This window comes from Manis pentadactyla, chromosome 2 (genome assembly GCF_030020395.1).
Source record: "Manis pentadactyla isolate mManPen7 chromosome 2, mManPen7.hap1, whole genome shotgun sequence".
Classification (NCBI taxonomy): domain Eukaryota; kingdom Metazoa; phylum Chordata; class Mammalia; order Pholidota; family Manidae; genus Manis; species Manis pentadactyla.
The window spans coordinates 190,292,723-190,306,615 of NC_080020.1; the positions used below are offsets into that span (position 1 = coordinate 190,292,723).

The 13,893-nt window shown below is 34.9% G+C and overlaps 1 protein-coding gene across 10 annotated transcripts in view; it reads right to left on the reverse strand.

Moving 5' to 3' along the window:
- The window catches only part of EML6 (EMAP like 6), a 269,209-nt gene that overhangs the window by 105,854 nt on the left and 149,462 nt on the right, over window positions 1–13,893 (reverse strand). For all 10 annotated transcript variants that reach the window (XR_008995844.1, XR_008995845.1, XR_008995846.1 and 7 more), the window contains 4 exons: window positions 13,303–13,409; window positions 8,901–9,019; window positions 6,725–6,911; window positions 5,226–5,331 (listed from right to left, as the gene is read on the reverse strand). Coding sequence is in view for 7 of the 10 variants with exons in the window: in XM_057497201.1 (XP_057353184.1) it covers window positions 5,226–5,331; window positions 6,725–6,911; window positions 8,901–9,019; window positions 13,303–13,409 (519 nt within the window). In the remaining 3 variants the exon portion in view is untranslated. The remainder of the gene's footprint in view (window positions 1–5,225; window positions 5,332–6,724; window positions 6,912–8,900; window positions 9,020–13,302; window positions 13,410–13,893) is intronic.

Sequence of the window (13,893 nt, forward strand, 5' to 3'; positions counted from 1 at the left end):
AGGAAAAAGTACAACTGTCACTATTTGCAGATGACATGATACTAAATATTGAAGACCCTAAAGACTCCACCAAAAAACTATTAGAATAAATGAAATCAGTAAATTAATAGGATAGAAAAATCAATGGACAGAAACCTTTTGCATTCCTATATATAAATAATGAAGTAACAGATAAATCAGGAACACAATCCCATTTACAATTTCATCAAAAATAAAATACCTAGGAATAAATCTAACCAAGGAGGTAAATGACCCATACTCCAAAAACTGCAAGACATTGACAACAACACAAATAAAAGGAAAGCTCTTCCGTGCTCATGGATGGGAAGAAGTAATATTGTTAAAATGGCCATACTGCTCAAAGCAACTGCAGATTCAATGCAATCCCTATCAAAACACCAATGGCATTTTTTCACTGAACTAGACTAAATAATCCTAAAATTTGAATGGAACCACAAAAGGCTCAAATAGCCTAAACAATCTTGAGAGAAATAAAGCTGGAGGTATCACACTCCCTGATTTCAACCTGTATTACAAAGTTATAGTAATAATCAAAAGAGTATGGCACTGCCAAAGGAACAGATACATAGACTAATGGAACAGAATAGAGTACCCAGAAATAAACCCATGACTATATGACAAAAGAGAAAAGACTACGCAATAGGGAAAAGACGGTCTCTTCATTAAATTGTGTTGGGAACACTGGACAACTATGTCCAGAAGAATGAAACTGGATCATTGTCTTACACCATATACAAAAATAAATTCAAAATAGATGAAATACCTAAATATAAGACCTGAAACCATAAAATTCCTAGAAGAAAACAGGCAGGGCATTCTTGAACATTGTCATTAGAAATTTTTTCTGGAAGTCTCCCCAGGCAAGGAAAACAAAAACAAAAATAAACTAGTGGGGCTACATCAAACCAAAAAGTTTCTGCACAGCAAAGGAAACCAACAAAATGAAAAGGCAACCTACCATATGGAAGAATATATTTGCAACTGATATATCCACAAAGGGGTTAATGTAAGCACAAAAGGGTTAATATCCAACATATATAAAGAACTTGTACAACTCAACTCCAAAAAACAAATAATTCAATTAAAAAATGGGCAGAGGACCTGAATAGATATTTTTCCAAAGAAGACATACAGATGGCCAACAGACACATGAAAAAATGCTCAACGTCATTAATCATCAGGCAAATACAAATCAATACTATAGTGAGGTATCTTCTCACATTAGTCAGAATAGCTAATATCAACAGACAAAAAATAACAAGTGTTGGCCAGGATGTGAAGAAAAGGGAACACTCATATACTGCTGGTGCAATTGTAAATTGGTGCAGCCACTATGAAAAGCAGTATGGAGGTTTCTTAAAAAAACTAAAAATAGAAATACCATACTACTCAGCAATTCCACTTTTGGGAATCTACCCAAAGAAAATAAAATCATTAACTCAAAAAATATATGGGCACCCCTGTGTTTAGTGCAGCATTATTTACAGTAGCCAAGATATGGAAGCAGCTATCCATCAATAGATGAATGGATAATGAAGATGTGGTACATATACATGATGGAATATTATTCAGCCATAAAAAAGAAAGAAATCTTGCCATTTGCAACAACATGGATGGACCAAGGGGGTATTATGCTAAGTGAAATAAGTCAGTCAGGAAAAGATGAGTACTTTATGGTTTAACCTATATGTGGAATCTAAAAAATACAACAAATGAACAAACAAAACAGAAATATACTCATAAACACAGAGAAAGAACGAACAGTTGGTTACCATGGGAAGGGTGGGAACAGCTGAAACAGGTGAAGGGGATAAAGAGATACAAACTCCAAATTATAAAATAATTTAGTCACAGGGACTGAAGCATAGCATAGGGAATAAAAGCTCTTAATATTGTAATATCTTTGGTGACAGGTGGTAACTACACTTATGGTGAGCATTTAATTATGCGTATAATTGGTGAATCACTAAGTTCACCTGAAACCAATATAATATTGTATATAAACTATAATTCAATAAAATTATAAAAACATAAATAAAAACCAAGGCAAATATATATAACAAAAGCTAAAGTTATATCATTATAACACAAATATTACCAACATAAATTAAACCAAAGTGGCCTCAGCCCACACCTTCAGGAAGCACCATAGAGACCACAAAGAACAATCAACCACAATTCATATACATGTAAGCACTCATAGCAGTTGAATCAAGCACAATAGATACAGTGAAAGTTCTTCCTCTATAGTCCTTAATATTAGTGCTTTCCAAAACTACCAAGTAGCTTCCTTTCTGCATTTAAGTTGTACTAAACTCTGAGACAAAAATGTAATTTTCCACAATCAAAAATAATACATTTGCTGAATAAATGGGCTCTTCCCCAGTGATTATTACCTGGGGAATGAAGAATGTATTATTGAAACTGAAATATCCTTTTTATGAAGATAATATTTCTTATCTGGATACTTATTTGCCCAAAAAAAAGAATTAGAAGCAGTGACAGAATCAGCTTCTCAAACTTTTCCTAGAGTATTCTGGTTTCTCTATCCCCAAATGATGTGAGGTACTAGATTACAAGAGAAAGATTCCTAAGTTCACTTAATTTCTTGATCTTTCTTCTATAAAACTACTAAGTCCAGAAGAGATGTGAGCTCTCAGAAATGCATAGATCAAGTTATTGGTACCAGCTTGTTGCTACTAACTCATAATTAATATCTTTGATCAACTTTCCTCTAATCCCTTCTCTAAAGGTATTTAAGTAACAACAGTTTTTTAGATTTTTCTAAATTTAAAATCCAAAAACTTAAGTCTATAAAAAGACCTGACTATATTATTTAAAATTTCCTGCTACACTGTTTACATGTTAATACACATACACACATTTTCCATTTAAATAGAATAGCATCAATAGATGCTATTTTGAGTTCGATTTTTTTCTCTTTCACTTGATACCTAGAAATGTATATGAAATACATATAGTTCACACAGTTGTCATTTTTAATTATAGCTTTTATTGTATGGTGCCAAACTGTGTACTAGAATTATTGAGCCAATTTTTAATGTCATTAAAAAAATGAATATTGAATTCTCCATAATCTAGTACACTTTTACATTTTATTATTGTATTTATTTTTACAACTGTAATGGGTGTCTTACCACTCTTCTATAGCATATTTATTAGTATAATTTTTATATTAAGTATACTCAAATGTATCTGTTAGCAAAGTTAATTTTAGGAAATAGGCAGTTTAGTCATTGAGGAATGGAGCTATAAAAAAGGGCAGAAAAAATTCATTCACCTTTTTGGAGCAGAACCATATTTTAACTCAAATTATGATTTCCTTTTATATTTTACTGCTTTATCAAGTACACATTGCACACCTATTTAAAAATGGTATGCCCATCAAACTTGTGGAAGTTTAGGACTTTGTATTCACTCTTTTATTGGGTGTATTATCTGGGCTTGCAACTGGCAGGTGATATGCTGAGCAGTTCCCTCTCCCTCGATATTCATGCTTTCTCCACCTCACATGCCCACCAGCATACAGTATGAACTGTTTGGCCTTGATATTTACTAATTCAATAACTATAGACAGTACTGAATAACTTCTAACATTAATATAACAACTCAGATTTGGATATTAGTTTACAGTGTGTGAGAATGTCCATATCACAAAATAAAAAAATTACCATGCTATTGATCAGAGAGTAAGTAGAGGTAATTTTCACTTTAGCTTAGTTTACAATGTCATGTTCTGGTAGCAATAGTGAAAGGCAAGACGAACTACATTTAAGCAAAATCTCATTCATTTACACTTTTGGTGTATCTTCCATGTCCACAGCACTACAACCTGTACAATGGGGTCAGCAAGATGGGCTCTGCTACCCAAGAAGTTTACAGTGTTAGATGGGCAGAGGAAAGGTTGACACAATTCTACCGCATTACATGGACTCTAACAGATAAGGCAAGAGCAATGACAGTGCGTGAAGGGACAGGTATTTCAACCTGTAAGGATGGAGAAGAAAACTTTCAGCATGGTCTTAAAAGTATGGTAGAATTTCAACAGACACATGGAAGCAAAATGAGCAAAGCAACACAGGCAAAAAGGACAGAGGACATTTAGGTCCTACTGTTAGGTAGTTGTAGAGCAAGAATGGGTTAGTAGGTGAACACACGGCCAAAGGAAGGTTGAGGCCAGATCATGGGAGGCCATGAATGTCCAACCAAGGGCCCTGCCTTGAGTCAGCCACCTATGGGAAATCCATGTAGTGGCAATGTCACTGTGCTTCAAGAAGACTCCAGAAGTGGGTAGGATGAACTAGACAAAGAGGGGATGGAATCAGTGACTGGCATGACTATTATGACACAGATGAGAGCGAGTTGGAGCTTAAATAAGGAGAGTAGAGAGGGAGGGACATGTGAGAGAGATTACAGTTGTGGAGTCATGGAACTTCATGACTAATATATCTTGTACATATCAAACATTTGAATGGAATTTAGAACAAATAAAGAATCAATTTTCTGCAGAAAGTTTAGAATATTTTTACTGATCTCATTTCTACAATTGGAATTATTAAAAATGTCTAGTAAAAATACCTTTTGTGTCCTCATTCCCCAATTCAAACTTAAAGAAATGAACTTACCCTAAAGAAAATTCTATTCATCAGTTAGAATTCTAGTGGTACTGTGTTCAAATTTTAAATTAAGGTGATAGAAACTTCAGTTCTATTTTTTCAGTATTAAACTTATTTATAGAACATCAGTGTTTATACAATGGCCCTTTGCAGAGAATTTGCAGCCTTCCCTCTAGTTCTTTAAATCTTAAGTCACAAGTGCTGAGCTTCCACTTATTTGGAAAGATGAAATTGATGTTTGGAGTCACTTCCAGACATTTGCAACTAAGTCTTTCAACAGCAACAGCTGCCCTAATTTCAAATCACTGAAGCAAATGCAATACATGGTACAAGGGCTGGGTAGTAACTGACGAAGATAAGGAAAGGACAGCGTAATCAATCAAAAGGCCACATCTTTTTGTGAGGTATTCAAATATCTGATTTTCAGTCTAAGATCAGGTAACTGATGTACAGATTACTTAAAGCCTCATTACAAACAGAACTCAATTAAATTAGGAGGATGTTAAAAAAGATCCCTAAGTAAATGTAGATCTGTCTGTCAGTGACTCCAGTGGAAAACATGCTTACCTGAGAAATCCAGCGCACATACTCCTCTCTGATGTTGTCCTTTCAATAGCGACAAACATTTCAAAGTTTGTGTGTCCCACACATGAACAGCAGCATCTCTTCCAACCTTAAACAACAGGATGAGTATCATTAACTACTTCTAAATTATAAGAATGACTTTGTTCCTTAGAGGTCGAATGCTGCTCAGAAATCAAAAAACACGTTTGCAGAATAGGAAGATCCTCAGAAATTATCTGGCCCAACTCTATCATTTTCTACATGACGAAAATGAGACAAGAAGAGTCCAAGAGGTTTGTTCTGGCATCAAATTGGGTGCCAGTAGAGCCTAACCCGGTACCTGACTCCCAGCTAAGGGATTTTTAAAGCTCTACTTCAAATGTCCACTGTGGTTTGTCTTTGTTAGTTAGTTCTGTCTTTCCCTTCCCTGCCCTATCAACTCCACACAAGACTCAACTTCTTGGTCAAGGAAGTCAGTTGTGCATTGCACTATCCTGAGTTCTTTTACCCATCTCAATTGTTCTACTCACCTAAGAAGGCCTGGCTCTGCTTCTTCCCCTAGAAAATGACAGTTTCATGACTTAACTCTGTCTTATGGTGGAGGGGATATGAACTTTTATCACACTAATTCCCAAGAATAGAGAAAATTGCAGTAGTAAATAGTTATTATGTAATTATAGTTACAATTATAATAGTAAATGATTATAATAGTAAACATATAATACATAGGAAAAAACCCTGTTGGGTGTGATATCTCTAAAAGGGAAAATGGGCATAAAAACCACTGACATAACTGAGTGGAATCTGGCCAACTCCCACACTGGAGGCCCAGTTACCCCTGGGGTGGCAATTGGCATACTGGTTCGTCACTGGTTTGCCTCCCACCAATTACAGTAGAGAGTGTGGTATGGTATCTCCTCAGGGATCTCCCTTCCCCACAAAAAATGACTGAATACAAGGCTGCATTTTGAAAAGCTTTTCAATTACAGTCTCAAGCCAAAGTTTAGGCATTCCAAAGTTGTTCCAATAAAACTTAGTTTTTTGAACAGCAAAAACATAAAATAATAAATTAGCCAAAGTTCCCACATGGCTTTAGGTTTTACAGAAGTAACTCTACACTAGATGATACACTTGTAGTAAAAGATGGTTCATTTAATAAATATTAATTGAGTACCTAGGATATACCAGCTGTTGGGCATATAGTGATGTGGAAAATACATTAAGATTGTGCATTCATGGAATTTACATTATTTTAGCTAATCCTATTCATAGATCTCACCATGTTGGGATGAGAATCCCTCAGATGCTTCCCAACAATGCTAGCAAGTACTGTTTGATTCTCCCACTGTCATGAAATAATTCAGCACTTGCTGAATCTTCTGCTTCCTTCCTGATATTTATTTCTACCAAGTATTTCTTGAATTTCTAATATGTGAACTGCATTCAAAATTAAATCCTCTTTATGTCTGGCAAGACCGCCATCTTAGAGGAGGAATATCTACCTGCCCGGTGGCCACATAGTCCTTCACTGGGTGGATGGTCAGGCTGAGTATATCATCATCATGCCCCAGATACAGCCTCTGGGAGTGTTGTTGCCTGTTGTACACGACAGCAACTGCAGCAATGTGATAGACCACTTCTCCAGTTTGTGTGTAGAACAGATTGTTTCTACAGTCATAGCCTCTGTAACTGAAACACAGATCCAAGAAATAGACAATAGTTGAATAAACAATAAATGAACAGAGCAAGAGTTGTCAGAAGTGGAAGCTAACATGCTGATATGGACATGCACAAGTAGAGCTGCAGGTGTCTCAGTAGTTGCCTAGGACATGATCTTCAGTGGGAGTATGAGGACCTTTGAGATCACATGATGACTTTCTAAGGGATAAATGGACACTGAAAATTTTAACAGAATCTGCTTCCAGATCCTCAACTACTGTATGTGCTCTTCCTTTAAAACTGATCAGGCTAAGACCATACCTGTGATGAGGGGCATGTTTACTTTTTCACCTCCCTCTTCACAATCACCTTCCTCCCACAGTAGGAAGTCATTCCTCTCACCCATCTGGACTCTTACTAGGGTGCATGTTCCTGGAGTGTTGAACCTTCCAGGGATGCCAAAACAAATATGCTGTGGATGTTGAAAATGAACCACTCCAACAACTGGGGTAAGAGATCCTTCTGCAAGTCAAGTAATTTCCAATTCTTTGCTTTTAACAAAATCACAAGAGTGACTTAATTGAACTGTCACAAGATAAGACCATTAAACCAAATTTTTGTGTGATATATCAAAATTATATATTTGGCTTATAACTCAAGAGGAGCTTAAAGAATTCAATAATATCACTATGATAAAACTGCTTCCATTATCACCTATTTACATGAGTGAGCTTTCTCATGCTTGCATCTATTAAAAAATGAAAAATGGGAATATACTCAATGCTAAACTCTGACACATTCTAGAAATAAGTAATATATATGCACATATATCTGAAGTTGTTGAAAAATTCTATATTAAAAGAATTTTTCCAATAAAATTTCCTGTTTAATAGCTTTTATCAGAATTCATACTATGTTTCTGTTGATTTGGTCAGCTGTGTACTAATATCTGCATCAATAATTCAACCCAGAAAAAAACTGTTAACACTTGGAATAGCACTGCCCAGTAGAAATATTACATGAACTACATAGGTAATGGAAAATTTTGTCACTGTCATGTTAAGAAAAAATAAAAAGAAACAGATGAAATTTATTTTAACAATTAACCAGGTATGCCTAAAATATTATGTCCACATGTAAGAAATGTAAAACATTTAATTGAGATATATTAAATTCTTTTTTCCATTCTGAGTTTTCAAAATCCAGTGTGTATTTCACACATACAGCACAACTCAATTTAGACTAGCCACATTTCAAGTGCTCAGTGGCTAAAAGTAGATGCCTTACTGGACAGGCTGAGACTTAAGGTCACAGGGAATTAAATTCAAGTTGAACTTACAGATATTTTTTCTCTTGCAGAAGGTATAGTTGGATGACCAGCAAAAACTTTCAAGCATAAAAATATTACATTAGGGTAAAATTCTGTGGGAGAAGTAGAATAGAAATACAAGTTTATGTATTTTTAAAATTGGTGATAGTCGTAATCAAATATTTATGGCATTTAGTTTCCACTGGGCCCATCTAAATGAATGATATGTGTGTTTATAAAACACTAGAATTATATTCTTTACAGCCATTTAAACTTATGTTGAACATTTTTAGATATCAACTTAAAATGATTTTTAAAAATTCAAAATTTTTTCAATTCATGATTTTCAAAATGCAAAATTATTTTGGGAATCTGTGAGCAAAATGTTTGAATAAAATATTGTCCTAGGTGGAGCCACCTAAATAGAGTAGGAGATGTGGAGATACAAGAAGCAGAGATGGCGGAGAAAATGACATAACAATGAGCCTCAATAACATATATATCACAGAAGTACATGAGTATGGAAAATGCAGATAAACACACTGTGAGGGCAACAGGACATCAACTGAGAAAACTGGACAGAGAATCATGGTTAACATATTAACCACAGGCAAGTGCAAACTGTACAGAATAGCCAGCCTGCAGTGGGATTGTACCAGGAAGAGCAGACCCCCTTAGCCTGGTGATAAGTCTGGTGACAGGCCACCCACCCATGTATGAATTGGAGTTTCAAGCTGTCGTCAGGAGCCTTTTCTCGTTTGAGGAAGGGCACTGCATGGTTTTTCTCTTTACTTTGTTGCTTTAGCTGAGGTAGGTCTTCTTTGTAAACCTTAAAGCACAACAGAAACATTTAGTTGAGACTCTTTTTTCTTCATGTTTCAAAAACATTGATAGCTTGGTATTCTCAGGAAAACTTTCATTGCCAGGAATCAAGTTTTTGAAAACATAAGAAGCCAAAATAGTCACAAGAGACAAAGAAAGTAATTATATAATGATAAAGGGGTCATTAAGAAAATGTAACAATTGTAAATATTTATGGACCCAACATCAGAGCACCTAAATATATGAAGGACAAGTACATACTAACACAATTAAAAGGAGAAATAGACATCAATACAATAATAGTTGCAGACTATAAAACCCCACTCTCAACAATGGTACATGATCCAGGTGGAGAATCAATAAGGAAACAGCAGATTTGAACAACACTACAGACCAAATAACCCATCAGACACATACAGAACATTCCATCCATCAGCAGCAAAATATATTCTTCTCAAGCAAACACAGAACATTTTCCAGAATACATATGTTAGGCTACAAAACAAGTCTCAATATATTCAAGAAGATAGAAATTGCATTAATTATCTATAGTATGAAACTAGAAATCAACAACAGAATGAAAGCTGGAAAATTCACAAATATATGGAAGTTAAACAACACTCCTGGGCAGCCCATGGATCAAAGAAGAAATCAAAACAGAAATTAAAATAAAAAAACTTGAGACAAGTGAAAATGGAAACATAACATACCAAAACTTATGGGACACAGCAAAAATAGTTCTAAAAGGAAAGTCTGTAGCTATAAATGTATCCATTAAGGGGAAAAAACTCTCAGAGAAACAACATTACACCTCAAGAAACTAGAAAAAGAACACATTAAACTCAAACTTAGCAGAAGGAAGGAAATAATAGATTAGAACAGAAATAAATGAAGTAGAGGATAGGAAAGCAATAGAAAAGAATAACAAAACTAAGAGTTGTTTCATTTGAAAGAACAAAATTGAAAACAGAAGACATGAGATATTTTATTTTCTTCTAGTAAAGCTTGAAATGACTTTTAAATCATTGGGATTTAAATTTTTTCTTAATTTGCTAATATGTTTCTTAATTTATATTCAGAAGATATGACATTAATTATCTGGTAAATAAAGGAAATTTTTAAATGAAATAATCAAGTATAAATAAATTATTTTCTTGTAATTTATTCTAAGGCAAGACATCTCTTGATGATTCTGACATATGCAAAATGTGAATCTCATGAATCATGGTGATCACTCCTTGGAAGTATCTTCCTTTCATAATCTCAGGCATCATAACAGATCAGACTCTGAGATGCACAGCAAAGCAAAGCTCCTGGTCTAACCTAGAACCTAAAATGTACTGCTGAGAGAACGTTTCCTAAAATTTAACTTAAATGTAGATAAAAATCAATCTTTTGTGTACCAGGCATTTATGCCCTACTATCAAGGGATACGAATTTAAGACATTCAAAATGAAATAAATCTATTAATTTCTCATTTTCATAAAGGAAAGTGTTCATTTGATCAAACTATACTGCTTTAAAATAATTATGAAATACTGTGATTAAGTCCCTGTTTAGGACTTGACCAGAAATCTTTTTTTTTTCTTTTTTTTGAGAGGGCATCTCTCATATTTATTGATCAAATGGTTGTTAACAGTTAACAACAATAAAATTCTGTACAGGGGACTCAATGCACAATCATTAATCCACCCCAAGCCTAATTCTCATCAGTCTCCAATCTTCTGAAGCACAACAAACAAGTTCTTACATGGTGAACAAATTTTACATAGTGAGTAAGTTCTTACACGGTGAACAGTACAAGGGCAGTCATCACAGAAACTTTCAGTTTTGATCACACATTATGAACTACAAACAATCAGGTCAGATATGAATATTTGTTTGGTTTTTATACTTGATTTATATGTGGATACCACACTTCTCCCTTATTATTATTATTATTTTTTTTAAATAAAATGCTGAAGTGGTAGGTAGATGCAAGATAAAGGTAGAAAACATAGTTTAGTGCTGTAAGAGAGCAAATGTAGATGATCAGGTGTGTGCCTATAGGCTAAGTTATTAATCCAAGCTAGACAAGGGCAATAAAACATCCTCGGATGCAGAAGATTTCTCTCAAAACAGGGGGGGTGAGGTTCTAAGCCTCACCTCTGTTGATCCCCAAGTTCTCACCTGATGGCCCCCCTGCGACTGTGCCTGTCTTAGGTTGTTCCTCCCTTGAGGAATCTTACCCATCTCTGGCTAACCAGTCATCTTCCAGGTGCCATACAGGGAAATGTAAAGTTGGTAAGTGAGAGAGAAGCCATATTGTTTGAAAAGGTTAGCTTTTTACTTCTTTGCAGATTTATGCCCTGTGGCTTCTATGCCCAGCATTTGCCTTGAGGTATCTTTACCACTTGGAAGAATTATGATACTCGGTAAATTCTATATGAGGCACTAATTCTATTTAAGGATTGTAATTAGGAAGGAAGAAGAAAAGCTATAGAAGTAGCAGACGGAAGAAAACATAGGAAGATTGGTTATTTCTTTGACATATCTTCTTATAGAGTAACTTAAGCATGTATAGGTTTTACACTACTAATTACAGAAATCTTTTTTTAAAAGGAATTCAGAAGATATCTTATTACTGTTCTATTATAGATGCAATGAACTAATCTTTTACAATCTAAAGATAATTATTCATCTGAATTCATGATGCTTTCATCAGCTCATCAACCATTTTACAGCCCTGAATTCTAACCCTGGCATTTCTAACTGCTTATTTGAACAAGTCTCATAACTTCTGTGGGCCTCAGATTCCCAACTGTAGAACAGAATAAAACTCCCTGCTCAGGAACAACTCAGGATTAAACATTAACAATGTAAACCAAGTAATACAGGTGAAAGTTTTAGAAAGTAGGATGTCAGGGAGCACAGATAAGTCCCAGGCACACATTTCAATATAGTTATGCCTCTTCATTCTCTTACTATATTTTATTAAATAAAAAATTCTCAAGAAAATTGCTCTTCTTTTTTCCCTAAATTCTATGTTCATTTTGCTTAAGTTCCATTTCCTCTTGGTATAAAAGTATCATGTTGTGTTTATATGATATTTCCATATTGATAATTTTCTTTCAAATCCTTATCTTTAGTTTTGTTATATAACACATTGGATCAATATTCAGTCAAATTGATTTAGTCATGAAGTTGACCCAAACCATCAGTTGGAGTGCCTTTGTACTAATCTAATTTTTCAAACACTAAATCAGTGAGTGATATCTAAGGGCTGGAAAAAAAATATCATCATCTGAGAAAAGGTAAATTCAGAGCTCATTAAGGGGCAAAGCCAAGTAGTACATAAAATGTGCACTTTGGAGAGGAGCTCGGATCCACATTCTTATCCTAATACTACAGGCAATGTGGACATGGGCAAATTACTTAACCTCTTAGGGTTACTGTAGAGTTGAATTTGGTAACTGTAAAGCAAAGTATCTGGCCCTTAGAGACACTTGATCCGTGGCAGCTGCCATAGGCCTATAAAATAATTCTCCATGGGCAACACTGACAGTTGCTGTGTCTGAAACCTGAAATCTTATTCACTTCACATTCATGTACAGAATCTGCTTCACATACCTTTGTTAAATGACCAGAAAGAAAACAAAATCTCTAATTATCACCATAAAAAAGTAGTATGTGTCCAGATTCCTCTGAAGAATTGCTCTCCTAAACATTCACCATTCAGTGCTAAAATGAAATGTCTACTTACAAAAATTGGACCCGGTTTTGTAGTAATTGCCCAACTTCTCTACTAAAGATAATTTTTGACTGAAGAGATAATGTGCATTTTGTTTGGCCTTTTACTTTAAGCGGATAAGGGTTTCCATAAGTTAAGAGGGAAACCAGGGTAACAGTTCACCTGCAAACAAACTACCACAGCTCCAAGGCTACCTATTCTGTAAAGAAATCACATGTTTTCATGATCTACTAAGAAAACTAAAAATCCTGTAGCTTAAACACATTTTTCTGCAAAGAAATATTTTGAAATTTTAGGTGCCAGGGAGGCAGAAAACTCTGATTGCCATGGAATCAGTTTTGAAATTTTGCTATTATCTTCCACTTAAAAAAACTATGATTTGTGATAAGGTAATTATATTATTTTTAATCAGTATTTAAAGACAAGAAGTAGGCAATTTTCCTTACTCTTGCCTTGATTCTCTTCTGCCTAAGTACCAGCCATTTTTAGTTCAATAGCCAAATCCAGAGGTTGATATCCTGGGTTATCAGGCATTTGTTTGAGACTCCCTGCTTACTGACCTGGCGATCGTAATTGATTTGAGTTTCTTGCTCAATATCAGAGTCCAACTCTGGCACATCAGATAAATCCGAATCAGATTCTTCGCTGTAGGAATCAGAGCCACCTTCTGCAGAAACAAGGAAAAATCCTGACACTAAATAGCTCAAAGTTCTACTTAAAATATTTTCTTTCTTCTAACCTATCAAAGTAAATAAAAAATAACCACACCAAAGACTTCATTTGATGTGGATTCTTTCATCTTTTGGTTAAATTCAGCACACCACCATCCCCTTTCAGGAAGCATTAACAGATTAGGACAACTCCCCTCCCTCTACCCCCTTCACCAACAGACACTTATTTTCTTATTTTCACACTATTGTATAATATATCTTTGGTTTTTAAATCTTGCTTTGAAAGGGCAAAAAAAGAGGGAAGGTTTTACCAAAGAGAAGATAGGAGCAGAAGGAAACCTAACCACTTAGTTCAGTAAATATCCTGTTCAGCCTTTTAACATGCCCACCAATTTCGTCCCCATAGAGACTGACTGGTAATTGCCATGGTCAAAAACTGCAGAACCTCTCCAATGAAAACATTTCCTCATGTATTTTTTC